The sequence below is a fragment of the Danio aesculapii genome, chromosome 24, assembly GCF_903798145.1.
Source record: "Danio aesculapii chromosome 24, fDanAes4.1, whole genome shotgun sequence".
NCBI classification, from domain to species: Eukaryota; Metazoa; Chordata; class Actinopteri; order Cypriniformes; family Danionidae; genus Danio; species Danio aesculapii.
In genome coordinates this window covers 32,735,956-32,762,334 of record NC_079458.1, presented here as the reverse complement: position 1 = coordinate 32,762,334, position 26,379 = coordinate 32,735,956, and the positions used below count along the sequence as shown (strand labels likewise).

The 26,379-nt window shown below is 36.4% G+C and overlaps 1 protein-coding gene across 1 annotated transcript in view; it reads left to right on the top strand.

Annotated features, from left to right (window-relative positions):
* gnal (guanine nucleotide binding protein (G protein), alpha activating activity polypeptide, olfactory type) overlaps window positions 1-25,505 on the top strand; it is a 74,247-nt gene extending 48,742 nt beyond the window's left edge. Inside the window, exons 6-12 of the mRNA XM_056450482.1 lie at window positions 8,588-8,642; window positions 10,506-10,579; window positions 11,424-11,482; window positions 12,749-12,869; window positions 17,139-17,269; window positions 20,835-20,902; window positions 23,149-25,505. Of these exons, the coding sequence (XP_056306457.1) occupies window positions 8,588-8,642; window positions 10,506-10,579; window positions 11,424-11,482; window positions 12,749-12,869; window positions 17,139-17,269; window positions 20,835-20,902; window positions 23,149-23,295 (655 nt within the window). The 3' untranslated portion in view covers window positions 23,296-25,505. The remainder of the gene's footprint in view (window positions 1-8,587; window positions 8,643-10,505; window positions 10,580-11,423; window positions 11,483-12,748; window positions 12,870-17,138; window positions 17,270-20,834; window positions 20,903-23,148) is intronic.
* The last annotated feature ends 874 nt before the right edge of the window (window positions 25,506-26,379 follow it).

Sequence of the window (26,379 nt, the reverse complement as noted above, 5' to 3'; positions counted from 1 at the left end):
CAAAAAAAAATGCAGAAAAGGTAAGAAAAAGCTCAAATATAAAAGCTGGACAAATATACACAATACAAGACTACAAGTGTTTTTTTTTTTTGTTTGTTTGTTTTTTTACTTTGTTTCTGAAGATGTTCCTCATGTATTTTGTCATATTCTCCCCCTTTAGCGTCTCTTTTCTCTCTTAGGGCAGATTTGTTTCTGTGTTTTAATTGATTGAGTCTATATTTAGCTCCACATTCAGGACATTGGAACATGCAGAGTGCAAAGTCAAATGTGCAAAATACAAGCAGAGCGATGTATGAACTCACAGAATGAGTGCCCAGGGGCAATATCTGTCCCTTATAGATTTACCTCTCAGATTGAAATTACACAGTAACAATACCTCTCACAAAAACAACTCACAACTGTGATCACCTCAAAGGTCTGTGGCTTGAGGGATCTGGCAGTTGTAAGTTAATATTTCATTAGTTTGCTAACAATAATTTTCATCATTTGGTCATCAAAATAAATGGACCACTTTATTTTAAACCAAGGTTTATCACTGGAAATCTTTGAATGAATGTGTGTTAGTAACCACCTTAGTGGCAAAGCTGTGTATATTGAATTTTGTAGTCATTTGCAGTAGGAAGTTGGACATGCAAATGGTTCAGGATGATGACAGATAAAATTACAGCACATACTGTTATTTTTGCTGCAGTTTGTGGGTCGAAATATTGCTCCGCTAAAATGTTACAAAGCTAGGGGCTGTCCGATATTGGACATTTTTGTGTTTTTAGGCTGTAGGTTGATCCACAATAGAAGTTATTTTTACATTACGTTCCTAAGTTATTCTATTTTAAATGAACAAGCCAAATTCTGGTTTAGCTGTTTATTTTAAAAACTATTATTTCATACCCTGTGAATGTTGTACCTTGTTAGTGTGTACAAACAATGTGACTGGAAAGACAGTACACGGCATTTGTTTCATAAGGAATACTTAACTATAATGAATTGGTTTGACGGGGAACTGTAAACTTGAAAGTGCTGACTAATGTTTCTAACAGCTGAATGATTTTGGTGATGGACTATATATAATGCAGCAAATAATAATAATAATAGCAGGATTCTTTTCAGAAAGGTATTTTGCCCTGCCCATTAATAATGTAATGTTCCTTACCATGTGATTTTCAAGTTACTATTAAAGAGAATGTTATTCAGTCATATTGTCTTTATTTGCCCTATGGAGATTTTTTTTGTTGTTTTTTGGCCACTTCGCCCAGCCCTAGAGCCATATGTGAAGACACTCTACCACTGTTAGTTGGCTTCACTATTCTAGGTACCAATCGAAGCACTGGGTTTTGAGATCCCAACCTCTTAAGGCCCAAGGTGTTTTTTTTACATGGATTTTTTTATTTGTCTTTGTTATTGGGCTTATTGGAACCTAATTAGAATAAAACCTAGGTATCATCTTTCGAAATGATGTACTTTTGGAGAAAAATTATGTCTATATATGTGGACTTGTGGTTGGAATTTACATAATACACATTTCTGTTTTTTTTTTACTGTTTTTTAATGCATATTTAAAATAGAAACTTTTTTTCAACATGTTTTGACTATTAGAGAGTAAAAACAACATTTTTTTCCCATTTTGGAAAGTTAAAAATAGTGTTAGGGACATTTCATATGCTGAAAAACGGTTGCAGGATGACACTGTATGTCTGTATCAAAATATGAAACATTCAAAGTATTTTAAATGACCACTTAAGAGCTAAAATGTGCTGTCCACGTATGTGGCCACTAAGCCCTAGGAGGTTAAAGAGTGATGGATGGATTGTAGAAAGATAGAAAACTGCTTAGTTAAAAAAATTTGACCCTTGTAGGTAAATATCATGAATTTTTATGAATGTGGAAGTTAACAGATAGCCATTGTTAGGACAATAAAACTGAAGTGATATGATTGTATATTACTGATCTGGTAAGAGCACTGGAAACTGTAGTTTGCACGAACTAAAGCTTGTTTACTAAAGATGCAGTACAACCAGTAAGCGGTCTACTGGGTCCTGTCTAGAGGTCATAAAAAAGCGTGAGTTACCTTTGCTGCATCAGAAAGAGATAACATTTCTTAGTTTAGAAATATTTCTTAGCTGAACGAATGTTGTTTTTAAAATTTAACACGCACCTTAAATTAAAAATGTAATAAAAGTTATGCGTTTAACCACCTTAAAATCTACCCCTGGACACCTGTGCAGTTTATGCAATCTAAGAGGAATTTGTGGTCTATAGTAGTGTCAAATGAGCAGCACTAAGATCAAGTAAGACTAAAGCCCTGTTCAGACTTCACAATTTTTAATGTAAGTCAAAACAGTCATGTTGTCAGATTATGGAATTTGGTACCAAATATGCCAGATTACACATTGCTGGCTACGTTCAAATATATTTTAGGGATTTTAACAATTACTCGATGATCGAATAATTGTCAGTTACTCTTTTAATTGATAGACCTTAGCGATGACCGGTTAAGCATGAACATTTAAAGGAGAAGTTATGCTTTGCGTTGTTAGACTCGTCCACGATTTTACACATCGACTCTGAAACTTTAATTTAATTTATATTAATATTTTATTTAACAAACCAGTTTGTGTTTTGGTGCTAAAGCATAGGACTATAGCTGACCTTGTTTTAAAGCACTTCGCTGAAAATACGTTAAATAAAGTTCAGTAGTTCAGTACTTTCTCCTTCTTTTTTTGTTTTGTTTTATTTTTATGCTTTCTGTTCGTTCTTCTTGTTTATTTTGTCGGAAACTGACCGACAAGAAATACATTAAAATTAAGATATAAATTATACCAAAAGAAATTTGTTTTAAAAATACACATTTCCCAAGAAAAATAGCCTGTCATTCATTCATTCATTTTCTTTTCGGCTTAGACCCTTTATAAATCTGCAGTTGCCACAGCGGAATGAACCGCCAACTTACCCAGCATCTGTTTTAACGCAGTGGATGTCCTTCCAGCTGCAACCAATCACTTGGAAACACCCATACACTCCCATTAACACACATACACTACGGACAATTTAGCCTACCCAATTCACCTGTACCGCATGTCTTTGAACTTGTGGGGGAAACCACTTGTGGCACTACAGATGTCGAAGAAAATATCTTAATATTAAAAAGAAAACATAAGCTTGACAACAGATCCGATTGATGTCCTATTAAAATGTCCTTAAATAATGTAGCCTAGATGGCACAAGCATCAGTTTTTAGGAATGTTTTATAAACTAATTTTGGGAGAGGCAAAATCAGTTTTGATGAAGCTAATTCGTTATTTACAGTCATTATATTATCCAATTAGCTTAAGACCAAACCCCTATAAATAGTCAAACACATCATACCTCTGTTTTCTCTCGACTTTAGCATTAGTATGTCTAATTGCTGTAACTAAGTCCAAATAGCAAATCCCCTGAGGACTACATGGCCCTTCCTGCATCTCCATGCCAACATCCAGTACATCAGCACTCGGCAGATCACCGTGGCTTTAACTCGGGGTCACTGCCTTCCTGCAACGCTGCCGTTCCTGCAGACACCCGGGACAAACCTCCTTCAGGCCGCAGCAAAGACTGCTGCTAGCCTGGGCTGCGGCCTTGATTCAGCAGACGATTTAATGCATCAATTTATTGAATTCAGTTAATGTTTATTTTTATAGTGTTTGTAGTGTACTTCAACATAAGAGGCAAACACTAATTCAGCTTAAAACCTGTATAATCCAGGACAAGGCAGGCAAGAGCAATCGAATGCCGATCACAATGCTGTGTGTAGGCTATATCCCATAGCATATAGAACTTTAATGTCTAGGTGCTTAACATGGATAAATTTAAAGATGCCATTAACGAATACACAGACATCATCATTGTTTTGCAAGGGAAGCTTTTAATAAATTGTGTTAAAAAAAGATAGATGGATGGATGGATGGATGGATGGATAGATAAGAAAAGCTGATAAGCAATTTCAGCTAAGAAATCACTCAGTATCACGTCTCTGCAGTTTTGCAGTATTCCTGCAAATTTCAGGTTTGTTCATGAACAGTAGTGCCTTTACATAGTACACCTGACAGGAGCTTTTGGATATTGGTTTGTGCATTCCTGACAGTTTTATCAACAATCTTTGACTCATCCCTAAAATCGCCAAAACACCCAAGGCTGAGCACCCTACCTGGCCAGGTGGAGGTGTTCGAAGGCAGTGTCGAGACTGTAAACAAAGATGGGGAAAGCACGGGGGCTAAAAGCTTTCACCGCACCGGCTCTTTTTACCCAGGATCTTTCTCGCCAATGTACGGTCACTGGTGAACAAAATAATGAGATTCGACTGCTCATCAACCACAGTAAAAGACTATGGAATTGTAATGTCATAATCTTCACAGAAACATGGCTATATAACTCTAGCTGAGCACCACACATTCCGAGTGACAGAATAGCGGATGACTCTGGTATGACCAGAGACGGAGGATTGAGCATTTATGTTAACAAAGGTTCACCTCCTGCTGAAGGCAGGCAACACTGCCTTAAGATCAGGTGATGCACAGAGACAATAAAGAACCCATTGCCAGGATCACTTCCTCCACCGACCACTCATGTATCCCTGGGTGCATCCTCAAGGCATGTGCAGAACAGCTCGCTGGGGTATTCACAACCTAGCAGCTTGTGAATTAAGCTAAATTGACCATAGTGTCTATGTGTGAATGAGTGTGTATAGATGTTTCCCAGTGATGGGTTGCAACTGGAAAGGCATCCGCTGTGTAAAACATATGCTGGATAAATTGACCAAGATCCAAGAGTTTTTTTTTTAACAATGAGAATAGTCGACTTCCTGTTTGACTGGAGTGCTGACTGTGGGTATGAAAGTTGTTTGTGCTGATGAGATCTACATATGTGTGTATTTTTTGGTCACACAGGGCTAAACTAAGCAGATGCCATGGTGGTCATGGTGGAGTGTAGAGTGTGAGACTGATTCTTAAAAAACCCCAGTGACAGACGAGTCTCTGCCTTGTTTCCATGGGCTGGCCCGAACACCTTCCAGTGACCTACTCAGATCTGCAGCTCCATGACGAACGTCCATTGTTCTCAAGCCTACGGCATCTAGACTGCAGCTCTGCACAAGACATTTGGCCAGTGGAGAACTGGTTGTGCCCAGTTGAGCCTGGTTTTTGGTCAATTGTTGAAGTTAAATGCCGCTTTCGACAGTTGGTTTGCTTGGTTTGGGACTTCTGGAGCTGCATATTGTTGGATTTGCTCATCGGTGTTTTGACATTGACATTTGCATTACATTACACTGAACTGAACTAAGCTTAACTTTAACTGTAAGAACTGGACTGTGGTTTCAATTTACAGTGCATCCGGAAAGTATTCATAGCGCTTCACTTTTTACAAAATTTTTGTTACAGCCTTATTTCAAAATGGATTAAATTCATTTACATAAGTATTCACAGCCTTTTCCGTGAAGCTCTAAATTGAGCTCAGGTACATTCTGTTTCCACTGATCATTCTTGAGATGTTTCAGCTGCTTAATTGGAGTTCACCTGTGGTAAATTCAGTTGATTGGACATGATTTGAAAAGGCATACACCTGTCTATATACAGTAAGGTCCCAGGGTTAAAATGTTAAAGCACAAACTAAGCATGAAGACAAAGGAATTGTCTGTAGACCTCAGAGACAGGATTATCTCGAGGCACAAGGCTAGGGAAGGTTACAGAAATATTTCTGCTGCTTTAAAAGTTCCAATTTGCACAGTGGCCTTCATCATTTGAAGTGGAAGATGTTTGGAACCACTAGAGCTGGCCGACCATCTAAGCTGAGTGATCGGGGAAGAAGGACCTTAGCCAGGGAGGTGATCAAAATCCTGATGGTCACTCTATCTGAGCTCCAGCGTTCTTCTGTGGAGAGAGGAGAACCTCACAGAAGGACAACCATCTGTGCAGCAATCCACCAATCAGGCCTGTATGGTAGAGTGGCCAGACGGAAGCCACTCCCCGCCTGGAATTTGCCAAAAGGCATCTGAAGGACTCTCAGACCATAAGAAGCTAAATTCTCTAAATAGACTAAAATTGAACTCTTTGGAGTGAATGCCAGGCGTTACGTTCGGAGAAAACCAGACACCGCTCATCACCAGGCTAATACCATCCCTACAGTGAAGCATGGTGGTGGCAGCATCATGCTGTGGGGATGTTTTTCAGCAGCAGTAACTGTAAGACTAGTCAGAACAGAGGGAAATATAAATGAAGCTATGTACAGAGACATCCTGAATGAAAACCTGCCTCACAGTGCTCTTGACCTCAGACTGGGGCGACGGTTCATCTTCCAGCAGGACAATGTATGCATTGTAAAATTAAAAGGAGCGTAAACAGTCAAAAATGTGACACATCTCCAGGTGAGTCTGTCAGAGCAGATGAGAAGCCCAGGAACTTTAACCGTCAACCATCTCCTCAGTCATAGTAGCTAAGGGATTCTCCTCAGCCATATTAGTGACACGGCAAATAAACTTCACTCAATTCTCAGAAAGCAGAAGTTCATCTTTTTCTGACGTAAAATGCAGTCTTATGTGTAGAAATGCTGTCTTATTCACATGAAATCGAAATGAAAGTTGATTCATGCATGATTTAATAATACGTGCCGTTATTAATCAAAAATAATTAATTTAATCCAATTAGAGATAAGGGAAGACATAACAAAACATGAAAAAAGTTATAATGTGGATATCCTCAGGAATCAATTTAATTTTGATGTTGTCAAACTATTCATTGCTAAAATAAAACTGGAACATTGAGTTTTGAAATACGCCGTTTAGAATTGTTTATGCCCTACATTCTGAAAGGTGGGGTTATTTCCGTTCAAATTGGTGTAAAATGTGGAAGATCCCAACCACTGGGTTAATTTTTAAATAAAATGTAGAACCAAACTTTAGTTTAGCAGTTAGGTTCATCTATATTTTTAACCTAAATTTAGTATGAGTTATTTTTAGTGCAAAGAATCATGACTGTTGCCCTCTGCTTCAAAATGTGTTTTATTCTGCTTGTTTTTTATTTTTCATTACTGTTTTATGAGCAGAAATTTGTAAGAGCTATCTGGACAATGTTATTTACCCTGAAAGACAAAAACTGCATCATAATACAGTTTTCCTCAGTGGCTTTGGTGCATTTCTCAGTACACTATTTACATTTGTACAACAGTTAATGCATTTCTCAAAACAATTAGTCATTTGTGCACATCATAGTAGCAGTTTCTCATTCCTTCCAACAAATTGCAAATGCTTTTGGACATGCATCAACTGCTTTCATACAACTCTCTGCTGTTTTATAACATTATCATTTGCTTCTGTCATGTCAGTCAAAATTAACTAAACTTGTGAATGCTGAATAGTCATTCCATATAAAACTAACAATCCTCATTTCATTACTTGAGTCATTACATACAGAAATGTTGAACTACTTGTCAAAATTTGTCGAGCAAGTTTTATAAAAAGGTTAATCTTTTTTTTTTCCTGAAAATGTCTTCTAAATTGAACAATTTCATGAATGATTTACAGACCTGTGTATGTTGTAGGTTCAGTTCCAATATGTACTGTTGTGCACAGCTCTACCCAAAGGAAGTTATGTTTGTTGTAAATACGTGTGTGTTTATTCTTTTGCACAATGCTGTGAATAAATTAGAATTGCAAAGAGCAAATGCACTAAAAAATTGGAACATACATATTCAGTGTCTTATACTCAGATACCTCACTAAATGCAGTGATGTCTAACTTTACTATAGTTTTCAAATGGCTTTGCAAATAATATATAGTGCTGTCTTTAGCATTTTCAGCGAGTGTCAACAAAATCTGACTTTTTTGCATTGGAAACAATTAACAGAGTAGACTGACATAATGAAAACATGACAAAGCCATCTGACTATCTTGTTCATAAACAATGGTGTCAGGACTTTTCATCTTGATGACTCTGACACTTTCATTGACATCAATACTTGCTTTTGAGGAATGAGCTCTCCATTTTGAGCAAGTGACACGCTTTTGCAGGTTATCAACTAGGTTTTGCAGTTTGTACTAATTGTTTTGAGAAATGCATTAACTGTTGTGCAAATGCAAATAGTGTTGTGACAAATGCACCAAAGCCACTGAGGAAAAACTGTAAAAGTGTCAAGTTTATTTTATCAACAACTAATACATTATGAAGTGTTTTTTAAAAACTAAAGAAATAAAAGGTTATTTTGTGGTGGTAAACTGTACCTAACAGATTCTAGAGCTCACCATAAAAATTTGCTGTTGCAAAATAGATGTCAGTTTGGAAGCAGTGCTGAGGTGACCTGTGCTGGAGCTCCACCTGGAGGCCAAAACTGACACAACATAATACAAGAAACTTTAGGAAGAGTAAATTAAAAATCATTTAAATTCACATTTGAATTGATTAACAGTGTAGAATATATTATTAATGTATTTTACGCCTACCCACTCATCTACACACACTTAAGTCTGTTTAAATCCAGAGCTGCACATGCATTGTATTGGTGAAAGCATGTGAAATGACACAAATCAAACTTTATGAGTTACACCTGCCTCTTATCTGTTTTTCAGCTTTCTGGAAAGAATCGAGTCTGTTCGACAGAATGACTACACTCCTACAGACCAGGTGAGGGCATTATCACACTAGTGTTAAATCAAGGGTGTCCAAACTCAGTCCCGAAGAGCTAGTGTCCTGCTGAGTTTAGCTCCTTGCCTCAACACACCTGCAAGGGTGTTTCTAGAATGCCTAGTAAGAGCTTGGCTGTTTTTTCAGCAGTCTTGCGTCCTCATGGTCTCGTGTAACGCAATCATCAGCTGCCAAAGTTCAGTTCCAATACCTAAGACCGCAAGAACGGAGGACACGTGAAACTTCCCTGATGTGTTTTTGATATCGAGGATGCACCGATGCAGACTTCAGCACCGATCTTGCTTTAGAAGTCTCAGAAATCATTGGGACTGGAGGTGGGAAGCACAGCATTTTATTTAGTAATTATTAAAGTTCAAAAAGATAACTTATTTACCTCAGGAGTTTCCCTAAATGAAACGGTGAAAGTAAACATCACCATGGACATCTTAATAAAGGGATAAACACATTAAGGGTTGGCTAAAATTCGTATTAAAATCTGTTTTATTTATATTGTGCGACATATATTTATAATGTTTTTATGCATAGTATATATTTTGAAAAGGGGAAAAACAATAAATCGTTGTATGAATGCTGTAATGTTTAAATAATTTTTCATTAAAAAACACGTGAAGGTCACGTGACCATCAGGAAGAACGCAGCATCTCATTTCTCAAAGGACGGGTTCTCTGTTCTCGTGGTCTCCCGAGTTTGTTCTTCCGAGCACACCTGGCAAGACCGGTCTCCACAAAAACGCAAGTCCGTTCTCTGCGTTCTTGGAATTGAGAAACGACCCTTGATTAGTTATGCCAGGTGTGTCTGATTGGGGTTGGAACCCAATCAGTTGATGCAGGACACTGGCTCTCCAGGACCGATTTTGGGCACCCCTGTGTTAAATTATTATTAGCATTTACAGTTTTTCTTAGTCGTTTACACACAATTGCTTGCACTTCAGACACAATGACTACAATAGGTAACTGATGCACCAACCCCCTGAACCAATTCTGCTAAACTACAAGCACAATTTCTGCTTTACACTCAAATTGCAGGTTTAAAACACACTTTTTTCAAAACACTACACACAATTCTCTGCATTTGGCACAATTTTCATGCAGAAAATCTCTTGCTTTCGTAAGGGCAGTCATTCAAAATTGTTAAGTCAGTTGCCCTACTTTGCATACTAACTCATCACATAGGTAAACACCTGTCACACATAATTGCAATTTAGAAATCGGAGCTCATCTGGTTCATAACTGGTTCACTGCCCACCCACATTTTTAAGTTGTTTATCTCCCTCCATATTCTCCATTTGTCAATCCTATTGAGGACTTTTTTTCTGCCTGGGGCTGGAACTTGTATGACCGAATTACACACACTTTTTTCTGTAACTGTATTCTGTAAAAACTTCTGTTGATGGCATATGTAGACCACGTTATGTGCAACTTTGTGTTGGTTAGGATGACCACTGTGTTCATTGTTTTTATGGGAAAAATACAGCAAAATATATTCGGTACCGTGTATTTGTGTGTTTTGTATAAAAATAATATTCTGAAATATTTTACAATTACGTAGGCCTATGTACTGTCTGTAGTAAGTGTAACACTGAACAAAAAAAGGCTTACAGTAAGTCATTATAATAAAGGGAGAAGAAGTGCTCATAGTGTTTTACATTAAGCCTATTCATGTGATGGTTTGTGTGTGTTATTTGAAAACAAAATACCATTTTGAGAAGAAATTACACTGTTTTGAATGTAGAGTTTAATTTTGCAGGAGAGTTAAAGGGTTTTGCCCAATGTGTGTGTGTTTTTTTTTTGGTTTGTGTAAACTGTAATTTCAATTAACTGAGATTTTGTGCCTTTCTTTCAGGATTTACTGAGATGTCGTGTATTAACTTCAGGGATTTTTGAAACTCGATTTCAAGTGGACAAAGTAAATTTTCAGTAAGTCATTGATATTACATTATACATTACACAACCTGAACTTACCTGAACTTTACACAACCATAACTGAACTTAAACACTACAAACTGAACTACACTGTTCCTATTTACTATGACCTTTTATGTGAAGCTGCTTTGACACAATATACATTGTATAAGCGCTATACAAATAAAGGTAAATTGAATTGAATTGAATTGAACAACCTCAAAGTTGGGACCGTATGGAAAACGCAAATAAAAAAGAATGTAGTGATTCCCCAATTTACTTTGACTTGTAATTCATTGCCGACAATGTGAACACAAAATATTTCATGGTTTGTCTGCTCAACTTCATTTCATTTGTAAAAAATACATACTTTCCTGTCATTCAGACCTGCAACACATTCCAAATAAAGGGACAGGAGCAATTTAGGGCTAGTAATCAGTTAAATTGGTTAAATAATGATATGGTTTGAAACAGGTGATGTCAACAGGTGATTGTAATTATGAGTTTGTACAAAAGCAGCATCCAAGAAAGATCTAGTCCTTTAGGAGCAAAAATGGGCCAAGGATCGCCAGTTTGCCAACAAATACATGAGAAAATTATTGAAAAGTTTAAAAACAATGTTCCTCAAAGACAGATAGGATAACATTTTGGATATTTTCCCTTTAACAGTGCATAAATAGAAATCACAAGAAAAAAACAACGGTATTATGGAGAGAAAAAAATGAAACTTTTGACAACACTAGTTGAGATGTCAAACATTGCTTGGTTTATTTTTTTTATTCACTTCAAATCTTCAATTATGTCTTAATTATTATTTATGCTTTAATTATTTATGTATTACTTTCTTTCTGTCTTTCAGTATGTTTGATGTGGGAGGTCAGAGAGACGAGAGGAGAAAATGGATTCAGTGCTTTAATGGTGAGCTTGTAGGTTCTTCAAAAGTGTGTACAGTATGTGTTTATGCGATTTACATGGACACGTTTGTATAACAGCATCTAGGTATTACAGTTTTGCGGTTGTTTATGAGACCATGCATTGTGCCCTTGTAATTTAAAACAACTTAAAATAATTATTAACTGGGTTATTTCACATTCAAAATTTAGGGGTAATTTTATAATGGCCTTTTAATTGTTTAATCAAAAGCTTAGGTCACCGTTTATTTGCCCACATGTCATTCCATTCAAATAAGGTTTTGGATAATATTCAAAGCACAAATTAAGTTGTTTAATTAATCCTAAGAGGTTTTTGTAAGTCCAGGTAATCCAAACCTTCCAAGAGGCTTCCAAGTTGTGCATTCTATGTCTTGTCAAGATCAACGATTCTTTTATATGAACAACACAATTAATTTAGTTTTTTTTTTGCCACTAAATGTTAACTAACACATATTTGTGCGTGCAGTAAACATGAAAGCCCAAATTAAATATGTTATCTGATACCTCTTGATAAGTAATGTATTTTTTGTTAACATTTTTTAATATAATCCAAGTCTTTTAGAGCAGTGTTTCTCAAAGTGGGGGTTGCAGGACGATAATCACAGAAGAAAAAAATTAATAGTTACAAAAAAAGCGACCCCTGTGGTGATTACGTTATATTAAAGACTCAGCAATGGCATCAGATACAGCCAATTGATGTTATGGCATCAGGTTAAAACTTTCTGACACCTTTATGGTGCTCACAAATATTAAAAATAAATTCAGGCCATAACTAAACATGGAGGATGGCCTTTGAGTGGCATTCTCTAAAATGAAACGACAAATAGACTTGGGCCTATTGGTATGTGTGCACCATTGTTTTGCAAGCTTTATATATTTATAACCACCTCAGAGGATATTGGGGGTCGTGAGTCACTGGCATTGTTATTTTGGGGGTCACGAATTGAAAAGTATGGGACCCCCTTTTTAAAAGGACATAGTTTAGAAAGACATGAAGGTGAGTAAATGATGGCAGTTTTTAGCAGTAAGGCCCCTTTAGTTCTAGGCTGTTCCTAGAGGCCCGCAGCCTCGCAGAGTTTAGCTTTAACTCTGACTCAGTTACTTTGATCAGGTGTGTTTAATTGAGGTTAAATGTAAAATGTGCAGAGCTGGAGCGCTCCAGGAACTGAGTTTGACACCCCTGCTTTAGGTGTTTTATATATGTATGTATGTACTGTATGCATTTATGTATTTATTTTCTGTCTAATCACAGATGTGACTGCCATCATCTTCGTAGCAGCCAGTAGCAGTTATAACATGGTCATAAGGGAAGACAACAGCACCAACCGGCTGCGCGAGTCTCTCGATCTCTTCCGCAGCATCTGGACTAACAGGTTTCACAGTTCTTTTTTCCGTTTTGGGGGGTTCCCATCTCAAATGCAGACATTAAGCCAAAATACTCATCTTTGTTTGTAATGCTTACAAGTTGTTACCAGGGGTTAAAGGGATAGTTTTTAGGGTAAAAGGAGTCATTTTTTTCATTTGAACAGAAAGATGATTTAAAAATGATTTAAATAATGTTGGTAACCATTAATCATATACTTCCGTACAAATCTTATATGGAAGTCAATTGGTAATGTTACTATTAGTAACTTTTTCGAGGTTTAGTGGATAAATCTAAAAAAATAAATAAATAAATAGCACACATCTGTGTGTTCAGAGAACAATGCAGTTTTATGTATTTTGTATTTAAAACTTGTAAAGGATTTAGCAAGCAATGTATTAGTACAATTGCACAAACCAGTGGCACTATAGCCTACCAGAAAGGGCACATCACGCCGTCCATCACATTATACTCCTTTAGTGAAAAGTCATACCTTGAAGCAGATCTTTGATACAAAGCATTTTCACTTCCTGCCCTTGAAAAGCCACAGCAACAGACTTCCTGCTGCAGCCCTCCAGCCTTATAAAAACCAGCCTTTCTCAAAAGCACATTTCCTGAGTATATTTTCCAGTAATGTCACAAATGTCACACCACAAGTTAGGGTGGCTCGATTTTGGGAAAAATCATAATCACAATTATTTTGGTCATAATTGTAATCACGATTATTCAAAACGATTATCAGCTGAAGAAAAATTATTCACCCTGATGATGTTTAACAGTAGCAAGGGATTTCTCACAGTATTTGCTCTAATATTTTTACTTCTGGAGAAAGGCTTATTTGTTTTATTTTGGCTAGAATAAAAGCAGGTTTAAATATTTTATATTTTAAGGTCAATATTATTACCCCCCTTAAGCAATATATATTTTTGATTGTCTGCAGAATAAACCACTGTTATACAATGACTTGCCTAATTAAGCCTTTGAATTGCACTTTAATCTGAATACTAGTATCTTGAAAATATCTAGTAAATATCTATATCATGTGCTATCACCATAGCAAAGATAAAATAAATCAGTTAGTAGAAATGAGTTATTAAAACGATTATGATTTGAAATGGGCTAATAAAGATCTTGTTTCTGTTAAACAGAAATTGGTGGGAAACGGGGGGCTCATAGTTCAGGAGGGCTAATAATTCTGACTTCAACTGTATATATACAGTTATTTTCCTCCCTGTAAATAAGGAAAGGGAAATAAATACAATAGAATAAAAATATGAAACAAACTGTGCTTTAAACATCATCACTGTAAGAAAAAAGCTTTAATTATAGCTACAAAAGTCCTTCAGTCAAGAGCAGTGAGTGATTTTCTCCTTTTGTTGTTTGACTGATGATAAAAACAATCGGCAGCAGGATTATTGTGCGCTGTCACTTTAAGAGCAGTTCGGTTCTGATTAAAAGTTTCTATTTCACATGTCTTTTGATTCTCTACTCGTTTATTACATAAATTAGGGTAAATATGAATAATCACTAAACACCGCGTTTTGACACAAATTTGCATGTATTTGACCATTAAAGCACTCACATTAAGATGACTTTAGATGTGTGTCCTCTGCTCGTCTCTGAAGCTGAGCGCACACACACACAACAGCATGCGGTCTCATTTGCGCTTTTAAAAACATGAATGATTTGAATGTACATCAATGAACGATGCGCATCCTGTGCTGCAAAAGTTACATTACAGTACATGCTTTCAATCATTTTCACGTAAAACTGAGCTTTGCGGAGCAACAAATGTGTACAGCTGGAAATGGGGCGGTATTTGATGGAATAATCGTTTTATCTCAATTAATGTTTTTTTCATAATTGTTAGAAGCCAAAATCGAAACCGAATTTTCGATTAATTGTACAGCCCTACCACAAGTGTTCATTGTGCAGAATCACACTCCTTGACTATGATGGACATAACATGTGTCTCCTGTCTCGGCCAACCCCATACAGAAATGGTTAGAAAAGCAGCTTGCTATCATCTATAGTGCTCCTCAAACTTTTTTCGTCCAGAACCACCTCAGAAAAAAAGTCTCTCCAAGTGTCACCATAATGACCAGTATAAAAAAACAGTAGCATAAAAGACCGAATTAATCAGCTAAGCTCTGCACATTTAAAAAATGAGGCAAATTAATTCCTATTTTTAACAATATTTATTATTGTCAGCCAATTTAAACATTATAAATAGTTTGAACATTAACATTGTACTGAGCTTATAGACAAAAAATAAAAAGTCAACATTTAAAAATGTGCTTTTAAAAGTTAGTTTAAAATGGTAAGCTACTGTTCTTAAAAAAAAAAAAAACTTATGTAAAGAATTAACATATAGTAACCCAGTGTTTCCCAACCCTGTTCCTGGAGGCACACCAACAGTACATATTTTGGATGTCTCCATTATCTGACCCATTCATTTCAGGTTTTGGAGTCTCTTCTGATGTTATAAGATGATTCAGGTGTTTTTGATTAGGGAGAGGTTGAAAATGTAGACTGTTGGTGTGCCTTCAGGAACAGGGTTGGGAAACACTGTAATAATTACAAAAATAAAACAAATATTGGAATATTTAATAATATCAAAACTTACAAGACTATGTTAGATACTATGTAAGATATTGGAGTGATGGTACAACCGATGTATTTGTTGTGGTGATAATTCAATCCTTTCTACAACACACACACAATGTCGTTATAAAGTTTGCGTGCGTGCACGTCCACACACATGCATACAAACACAGACACACATGCGTTTTGCTTTGCACTTTTTTTTTTTGCACGGCAAATGTGGCAGGATACATGGTAATATACACTGCTGTATGGACATCCATTATGTTAATGTACAAAACAAACCTGATTTAAGTCCATGAACCAGGATTGAAGCATCTCCTTTTAAATCTTCTTCTTATATAATTGTACTAACATGTGACTGTTTTGAAGAATTACGAAGTGATTTTTCTGTCTTACAAACATGCGGTTTCAGAAACGTTTTAATCTTGTAATTAATCTCATTTAATCTCATTTTTGAGGTTCTGCTGATCACAGAGAGCTGAACAGATCTTTTAATCTCGGTTGCTTTGCGCACATCCTGTCTTGTGAATATGATTATACGCATTACTATGGAGAAATGTAATACGCATTTGACGATCAATTGGGTGGGAATTAAAAAAATAGAATTAAAAAAAGAGACTTATTGTGTTTCTATTACTTCAGTATGACTGTGGACACACTATACCTACACGCAGTTCTGTCCAAACAGCTTACAAAAGATGATTTTCATTATAGGTGCCCTTTAAAGGCAACACACACTTGTAATGGGAATTATATCACTCGCCATGCTATATATTTCACATATTCCATGATATTGTCTCTTCATTCGAATGAAAGTGACAAATGGAGTACACCAGCTTATATAGAGCCTGGTGCCTTCTTTTCTGGTGGGCTAAAGCGTCTTTGGTTTGTGTAGTTGCACAAACATCTCCAATCAGGCTTCAGTAATTAAGTAAGATAAGAGACAGTTACCTTTATTTAAAGAACAGTACTGTGAGTATTACAGTTGAAGTCAGAATTATTAACCCCCCTGAATTATTTAATACATTTCTAAACATAATAGTTTAAATAACTCATTTGTAATAACTGATTTATTTTATCTTTGCCATGATGACAGTAAATAATATTTGACTAGATATTTTTCAAGACAATTCTCTACAGCTTAAAGTGACATTTAAAGGCTTAACTAGGTTAATGGGCTTAACTAGGCAGGTTGGGGTAATTAGGCATGATATTGTATAACAATGGTTTGTTCTGTAGACTATCAAAAAAATAATTTTGACCTTAAAATTGTTTTTAAAAAATTAAAAACAGCTTTTATTCTAGCCGAAATAAAACAAATAAGACTTTCTCCAGAAGAAAAAAATATTATCAGACATACTGTGAAAACTGTGTTAAACATCATTTGGGAAATATTTAAAAAAGAAAAAGAAATTCAGTGGGGGGGCTAATAATTCTGACTTCAACTGTATATCAGTATGATAACTAGACGGGAGTATTCATCAAACAAACACATTTTAAAACAAATTTGGTCATTGCACCCATTTCTAATTATGACATACATTTGAATTTTTAGGCAAAACAGATGACAGGTGACGACTTAAAATATAAAGGAGTTAAATGGAAGAAATAAATATCAGCATATATATAAAAAAGACATGCTCAAAACATCTCACTCTGTGTTTTCAAACAGGTTTTTAAGGACCATTTCAGTAATCTTGTTCCTCAACAAGCAGGACATGCTTGCCGAAAAGATCCTGGCAGGAAAATCTAAACTTGAAGATTATTTTCCAGAGTATGCTCGCTACACACTTCCCCCTGAAGGTAATGTATTGTGTATGATGATCATAATATACAAAAAAAAAACATCTTTTATATACACACTTTTCTATTTTTCAAAATTCTGATTATTGTGAGGAATTATTATTGATTTATTTATTTATTTTTACTTTCCTTGTTAACCTAATTAACCTAGTTTAGCATTAATATTGCACTTTAAGCTGAATACTAGTATCTTGAAAAATATCAAACACTGAGGAGCAAATCCAATGATGTGCACAAGTCCCACAAATCTGGCAACTAGAAACGGGTATTTCAGCCCAGAACGAACACACTTTTTCCCACAGTTGCTGTGAATTTTTGAGTTTTAATTGAAGTATGAAAATAGTTTTAAATGCTTAATGCATAAATGCTCCTAGAATCAGAATGTCCTTATTGACTGTATTTGGAGCAGTTGTGAATATTAATGAGCTCAGTTCTGACCAAGCGGTAACATCCCACAGAAACTGGAACTGCAATTCATTGAAAAATTACGATTAGATATATAATTGTAGGCGTGGGCGGTATCCAAATTTTTATGCCATCAAACCTCCTCCCTATTTTACCTCGGTATATGGTATTACCGTGCATAATAAAAAATTAAGATGTAAGGCTCAGACGGTGTCACCAAACTGTTGGCTTGTGCCTAAACCATTCAGAAACTGAATACCGTATATGCGACCTTAGGTTCGTGGTCACCTGTTTGTCTTGTTCGTATTACAGATCTGCGCGGGACAACATTTTTTTTGGGGGGGGGGTGGGGGGGTTCGCGAACAGAAGCGCAAAACCAAAATCCACCCAGCTAGATGATACAGAGTCCAGACAGCCTCTAACAAGCTGTCTGTATAAACACACACACACATAGACACAGCACCACGCTCTCTCTCATTCACACAGACATAGACAGCACCAAGCCAGCGACGCACAGCATCACGCGCTCTCTCTGATTCACACACCTACACACACACATGCACATAGACACCACCAAACAAGCGACACACAGTATCATGCTCTCTCTCATTCACACACACACACACACACACACACACACACACACACACACACACACACACACACAAACACCATCCATGCGGATCGCTTGGAGTGATATTGTTAGACTGCTCCCATTCAGTACACCAGAGTTACTGACCGCTCCTGCGCTTTATTCTAAAATTTATTTCCGCACCTCAAGAAATCTGGTCGGGTCCCGCGGGTCCCGCAGCTCCCACGGTACAGCAGCAGGAATGCAGACTTTTAGTTCGTATTTACCACGTCTCCCTTCTCATTCGGTCGAAACCCGAAATACTGCCAAACTGCAGAGGTTGTGTTCTTTTTTGAGACCAGGTCACTTGGTGCGCGACTCCCCATCTTACCTCACCTCTCTCTCTCTCTCTCCTCCACAATGTCCCGTGATGACAATCACACATACGCATTTTTAGGCATTAAATAATATTTAATAATTAATACTTGTATTCTATATAAGTGCATTATTTTTATGATGGTATAACGGTATTGAAACTGACACAATTGCTATTATTAGATCCCGCGGTATACCATATTACCGTATTACCACCCAAGCCTAGTATATAGCTAATATTACCCTTCATGACAACTGTATAGGGGTGAATTTTTTTTTTATAACTCATTCATTTAATTTATTGTAAGTCTGCATGTATAAGGGTGGGGCCGCACGTGACTCAGTGGTTATCACTGCCTCCGTCGCTGGTTTGAGTCCTGACTCGTCCAGTTAGCATTTCTGTGTGGAGTTTGCATGTTCTTTTCGTGTTCGCATTGGTTATCCCTGGGTGCTACGGTTTCCCCCACAGTCCAAAGACATGTGCAGTGTTTACAAATTTCTGCTCTCTGAATCGCGCACGGTGGAGTTCCACACATCCACTCTCTGCTATATGGGAATGAGAGTGCGCACCACATTTGACAGGCAAATCATTTTGAATGGCTCCAGAACGATGAGTCCTCTCAGGAGCAGTTTCTCAATTCCAAGAAAGCAGAGAATGCAATTGTGTTCTTGTGGAGACCGGTCTTGCCAAGGTACCTCGGAAGAATGAACTCAGGAGACCGCAAGAACAGAGAACGGACTGGTTCTTCCTCATGGTCACATGACCTTCACGCATTTTTGTTGGAAAATTATTTAAACGTTACATCAATCATACAACGATTTATTGTTTTTCCCCTTTTCACAATATATACTATGCATAAAAATCTTACAAATATACTTTGCACAATACAAATAAAACTGGAGTAGAAGATTAGCTCCTTTTTCGAGTCTTTTATCGGGTTTGAGTCGTTCGTTCATCACGTGAAAGACAGAAGCCAGTCATATGCAGTCAGAGCCGGAAAAAATATTTCATCCGTTCATCATCTGTATATACCCTGATGTGCATCAATTTGGCAGTCAGTGCTCAGGAAACCAAGACATTTTAAGGTCTGTCACACCCTAGCTAGAGTTTTGAATGAAATGAGCAAATTAAAAAAACAAAGAACACTTTTAACTTAACTTTTCAGTTATATATATATATATATATATATATATATAGATATATATATATATATATATATATATATATATATATATATAGATATATATAGATATATAGATTATATATATATAGATTGTCACGGATGTTTTCACACTGCATGACTGTCTGGGTTAGCGTTCTGTCTTTGCTGTGTTTACACTGCAAGATGGATCGGCAACAGGAGAGTTCAAACTGCATGACTTTAAAATAGGAAGAATCACAGACAACTTTGTCCAAACTACGTCTCACAACCAAACAAACACGAGAAGTGACATGGAAACAACGCAAGATACCGTAATATAGCTTTAGAAGGCTTTAGTACGTGTAAACGTGCACAATCTGTATCTGGCCGCTCTCCTAAACAAATATTATACTCAATACATGATCTAGATTATTGCTAATTTGGAACTAGATTATATACATTTATATTCCTACACAATGCAGTGTAATCAACCTTGAACAAAAGTTCAACAATTAGCATTAGCAGTTTTTAACTACATTTTAACTTTATTTAAGGGACGCTTAACACAAGGATGCCAAAATACTGAGGTATTTTTGTTTTAGTTCAATTTAGTTATAAAGTAAAACTGTGTAATTAACTTCATAGGGTCTCAAGAGTCTCAACCTTTGTTTGTATTCCTATAAAATCTTTTAATGATGTCTTTTGAGATTAGCATGTCAGGTATTTTTTGTAGCAAGTCATATTTTAATAAAAGATTATATCAAATTTAGACTAAGCAATTTCATCTGAAATGTAAACAAAGTAGATTTCTCTTCCATTGTGTGTGTTTCTAAGCATAGCTTGCATCAGGGTATAGATTTAGCTGTATTGTGTTTCTAAAGATGAAAAAAAAAGTAAAAGAGAATACATAAAAATGACTGACTTTACAGTAAGTATTCCTTGACAGTTATAGTGGATATTGTTTTTTCATTTTTTATTAGAGTCAAACTCACCAATCCCTTAATGTGACTGTGATTGTTCTCATGGCTTTGCAAATGTAATACACCAAAATGTCTTTTCTCTATATTCACAGCGACCCCTGACCCAGGAGAAGATCCGAAAGTGTCCAGGGCAAAGTTTTTTATCCGAGATGAATTCTTGGTATGAATTGATTTATACACTTATTTTTTCTTATTTTCTAAATGTTTAGACACCATAGCCCCTTTCACACAGAAATTCCAGAAAATCCATGTATGATGTGTTTTTCCCCAGGATCATTTGACTTTGTTCATTCACACTAGCTGTGTTTTCATCAACCTATTTTTATGTGCATTTTGGACAAGCGCATAAAAAAAACGGTTGTAGAAATGCTAAGATGCGCATAAATTTTGAAAATGCGCATAAAAAATGTATGCGCATAACTGAGTAGGATAAACTTTTTATTTGATAAGAAAAGATGCGCATAAACTACAATGAAAACACTTTTAACAAATTTCTTCGTGTCTTCGCCGGTGTGGGCGTCGAAAAGAGTTAAAATCAAGTCAACTTTATGGTAATGAGCTATGATGTGATCAAGCGAGCGATCAGAATGTAGAAGTCCACCGCTTGAGAGGAGTCCAGAGAACATAGTCACTGTGAACCTTGGTTCCGACCAACATTGTTCCCAAGGGTTTGATTATTGCGGTCGCCGGATTTCCAATTATTTGCAATGTTTTTTTTATGCTGAGTTCAGACTGCATGATTTTCAAAGTAGTCGTGTCACGGATGTTTTCACACTGCATGACTATCTGGGTTAGCGTTCTGTCTGTGCTGTGTTTACACTGCAAGATGGATCGGCAACAGGAGAGTTCACACTGCATGACTTTAAAATAGGAAGAATCACTGACAACTTTGTCCAAACTACGTCTCACAACCAAACAAACACGAGAATTGACATGGAAACAACGCAAGGTCATGTAATATAGCTTTAGCTTTAGAAGGAACTTGTGTTGCTCACCTGGCTTTTGAAGAGAATTAACAATCTCTCCTCAACTTATTTTACTTTTTGGCCTGATTGTGATATTGCTCAGATGACACGTCAAACAGACACTGTGCTCCTGCCAAATTTCCACTGGTTTTTCCTCCATTTCTTGGGTCCAAATAAACTGAAAATTAGCACTTTTGACTTCTTCTCCAAGCTCCCGCTGGCCTGCAGGTACCCACCCATACTAGTGAATGCTGCCCTCTCATTGGCTGTAGGTGATCGCGGATGTTATTTTCAGTCAAAACTCATTTCACACTGAATGATTTTGAATCGCCGACAGCTCCATATATTTAGCATGCCAAATATCTCACGGCTGTCTGCAACTCATCGTCAATTCTCTCAGATGGCGTCTTTGATAGTTCACACTGTGTGATTGTTACTCACGTGAACGAGCAGCAATTTGCCTGTTGGCGATGTCGCCAGGGCGGCCAGAGCGACCTTTGACGCTCTCGCCGTTTTCAGTGTGAACGCACAGTTAGGGGGGTTATATTATTAATTACTTCCAGAACTGTCAAGAGCGTCTGCGCTCTGCGTATCCTGGCATCAAAAGCCACCACACATTCATTGTGTGTCAGCATCATCTTCTGAGATGCAAGTTATTTATTAAATAAAGAAAAGATTCACGCAGCTTCTCCTACCACAGCAAATTCGGTTTTTACTGTTGATATTTGGCGCCATTTAATCAGGAAGTGACGATTTCTTTGACTCGTTGGATGGAAGCGCTGCTTTATTCACACACCTTTTATGCGATATAATTTATGCGCATGAATTTAATTCACATTTTGGATGGACACATAGCTACTGACATTGAGTTTCCATTCATACGTGCGTCCACACAACCCATGAAGATGTAACGTATAATATACACAAAATATGGAAATCATCTTTTTTAGCTAGAGCAAGGAGGAATTATCAGATATGGATATTACATACAGTTTCACAGAGCTGGTAAACAATCTCTGCTTTGGCACAGATACCAAAGATCTCCCATATAAAATACTTACATCAATACAATACATCACTTACAGCGTTGGTTCTGCCATTTTTTTACACATCACTTAATCCACGACCGATCTCAGCAATGTTACTGGGATCCCAACCTGGAATCGTTTCCAGGATAAGTCTTGGGACATCTTTGCGTTCCCACAAACGGCACTCCCACAATTCTCAGACACTTTTCTGGAAGCCACATGTTGTCTGACAGGCTTATTAATTCACAATTTTAATAAAGCATCTGTTTATGTCTGCCTCAGTCTCTATCTAGTCATCCTTTCTGTAATTAGTTTGTCGTTATTTCTAATTATTGTTTTGGAAATGTTTGCTATATATATTGTTTCTATACTGCCATAACTGCTGGGTTTGTTGTGTGTGTTTGTACTAACAGAAAATCAGCACAGCAAGTGGCACAGACAAGCACTACTGCTATCCTCACTTCACCTGCGCTGTGGACACTGAAAACATTCGCCGTGTATTCAATGACTGTCGTGACATTATTCAAAGGATGCACCTACGCCAGTATGAACTGCTGTGACTGGCTTCTCCGTCCAACACCTTTCCAGTCCTACATCACATGGGCTCTTTGAAAACTACTGAAGAGTGACATTGTTTTTCCTTTTTTTCCGTTTTTCACTTATTTGCATTTTATTTATTTATTTAGTCCACATATAGTCTTTATCTGAGGAGGGGAATGAATGTGTGTATAAGATGAAAATGTTATTTTATGTTCGTATAACATCCAGGTTGTTCATTCTTTTCAAAGATGTTTTATTGTTTTTTAGCAATGTCTGGCTTTAGATTAGATGTATTAGATCTGATTAGACCGGCTGACATAGCGTAAACCTCTGGTGACCTCTGACTTGTGCCAGTGTGGTCTAATCTTCGACTTTTTCCCTTCATCGAATGAAGGGGATATTAGAGTACTTGACAAAGAGGTAAAGGATTCAATTAAAGGTTTAATGAAGCACTTTGCATTTGTTTCCTATATGGAGACAAGAGGCAAATTACCAATGTAGCACCTCTTTATTTATCTTTTTTTTTTTCTGTAAAACATGCAAAGAGGACTTTAGGGCTAGATAGAGTTTTTAATCAACTATAGAGCACAGTGCTTGGTTAGGGGCTGGGTCTTGTGGGATTTGCATTTTTCTTCAGCGGGTGAAAGCGTCTTACCATCTTTGGGAGAAATGCCACTGGCCAGCCAGTGCCTCGTTTAGCTTAGGGCCCCCCTATTCGGGAGGTCATCCAAATACAGATATAAAGATAAACAATATATTTTTAGTGTGGGCGGGGTTGCTATGTTAATCCTAACTAACTGCAAGATCACTCTCTTGTACAGGACTGCAAAATGTTATTTTGTATAACTTCAACAAGAAAGACAAATCTTTGACTTGTAGAAGCTCATTGTGCCTTTGAATATGGCTGTACCTGTAAATGAGGATCAAATATTTGTGATTGGACAGTGCTGTACAGCTTGATGTCAAATCTTACACGCAGCACAGAGTGCTGACAGAAAAATCTGTTTTTAGATTGAGTTTTTCTGGTTTCTAAAACTACTTAAAAATGTCTTTTATTATAAAATGAAGAAAGTTTTGGCAAAAAAAAAAAAAGTAATTTTTTTAAAATATGCAAAAATAACCACTTTGTTCTGAAACTGCAAATACAGTACGTCTTAAAATTTATTTTTGCCATTTAACAGATTCAGCTTTAAAAACATTGGAAATCTTTTTCAAATTTCCAAAATTTTGACCTGCTGTTGTTTCACATTGGGTGAATTTTTAGAAAGCCTTGTATATGCTGGCTGTACACAGGGTTGTGCTGGGGAAGGCTGTAGATATGTGGGATTGAGTGTGTACGCATACACGTGCAGATATAGCACATATACTGTACATCTGCATTCTATGTGTACATATACATTTATAAAAACAATGAAACAGAATTCTATAAATATATATGTACAATTGTTCATAATAATATGTGTGCCTATATGTATACATATTCTTGAATGTTTAGCGAGGTTGTATGCATAGATATGCATAAAAAGCAAAATAATAAAATAAGATAAAACATAGAAAGTATGATGAGGTTAGACTGGCCATCCTGATCATGTGCTGACTGCTGGAATTGTGAATGTGAACAATTCACCGTTCACCAGTGAGGAGATTATTCTAAGTCAAAGAAATATTGCATCCAATAATTCTTTTTATTCCATTGTTTGTTTGGAACTATACAGAAATAATTGCATGGAAATTGTTCATTTTTCAAAAGATATATAAACAGCATGCAGATTTGAAACAACATGAGGCTGAGTAAATTAAAGAACTTGCTCTTTAAATACATTGCAAGTGACTGCCTCCATTACTAATATTTCAAATGTACACTCTTGTTCATTTACCTTGCCCCATAACTTGTTGATCTGGATTGTTGACTGTATTCTCTTGCAGTTCACTTCTCGACAGTGTGTAATGTCACTTTTGGCTGTGAGTGACTGTAACACTGCTAGATAGGCTTTATTCTCTTTACTCTTCTCTGCAGCTTTTAGATGTTTAAATTTGCTTCAGAAACTAAACATGTGACAATGAAGACAACTTTATTATAAAATATGTTTGTGTCTGGCCTTCAAGATTTAAGATTCTTCTTTTTTTATTTATTTATTTTGTTAATCGGGCACATTAGAAAACTTTGGTCTTTGTTTAGAATGGCAATGTGGGAAGTGTAATTTTGAAAATAAAATACCTTTAAAAGCAATGTGAGTTTGACTTTGAATTAAGTTACATGTGAAAAATCACCACCTGGAAAGTTGAATGCTGTTATAATATGTATGTATTTTTTTTTCCATAGCTAGCAAACATCTGCAAATAACAAATAAGCATTAACAGTAACTCAACACACTTTCCACAAGAATAAGTGGGGGAAATGACTTCATTTGATTTAGTTTTTTATTGATTCAATCAAGATGCCTTTTGACGTCGTTCAAGGTTTAGACATCATTTTATACTCACTTTCCCCTTAATGTTTTTTTTTTTAGGGTAGGAATAGGGATGCCAGTATTCATTTATCACAGACCTAATCCTTTCTGGAAGGAGCCTTTTGTTTTGACTAATATTTTATATGATTATTATTATGATATTCCGTTTCTCAAATTTGAGCGCCTTTTCCAGCAGTGATATTCTTGTGATAACATCACTCCTCTAACTGCTTCACCTTATCATTTCTCACTGCAAATGAAATGGTGTAAAACTAAAGTCACTATAGTTTGCAGTTCTTGTCAAATAGAGTTTAGGGGGAGAATGTATTTGGTTAGAATTAAAAGATGCAGATTATTTTAAGTGTAGTGCCTATTTGAAATTTTCCGAGAAGTGTCTTCCAGTGCATCAGCAGCCGTTCACCGCTCACCCTGTCGAAAGGAGCCTTATCATGGACACTGTTCTTGTGGAATCCAATGTATGTCTTTACGGTGGTTAAACATGAAATATAATTTGTTATGGGTATATCAAACAGCAATATTTGGTCTCAATTTTCTGTCACTTGTTCCTGAGAAAATAGATTTGACTGAGTTTTGTAACTTTGTATAAATAAATGTTATATCGAAAAATGGCCATTGTTCTTTTCACTGATTTGC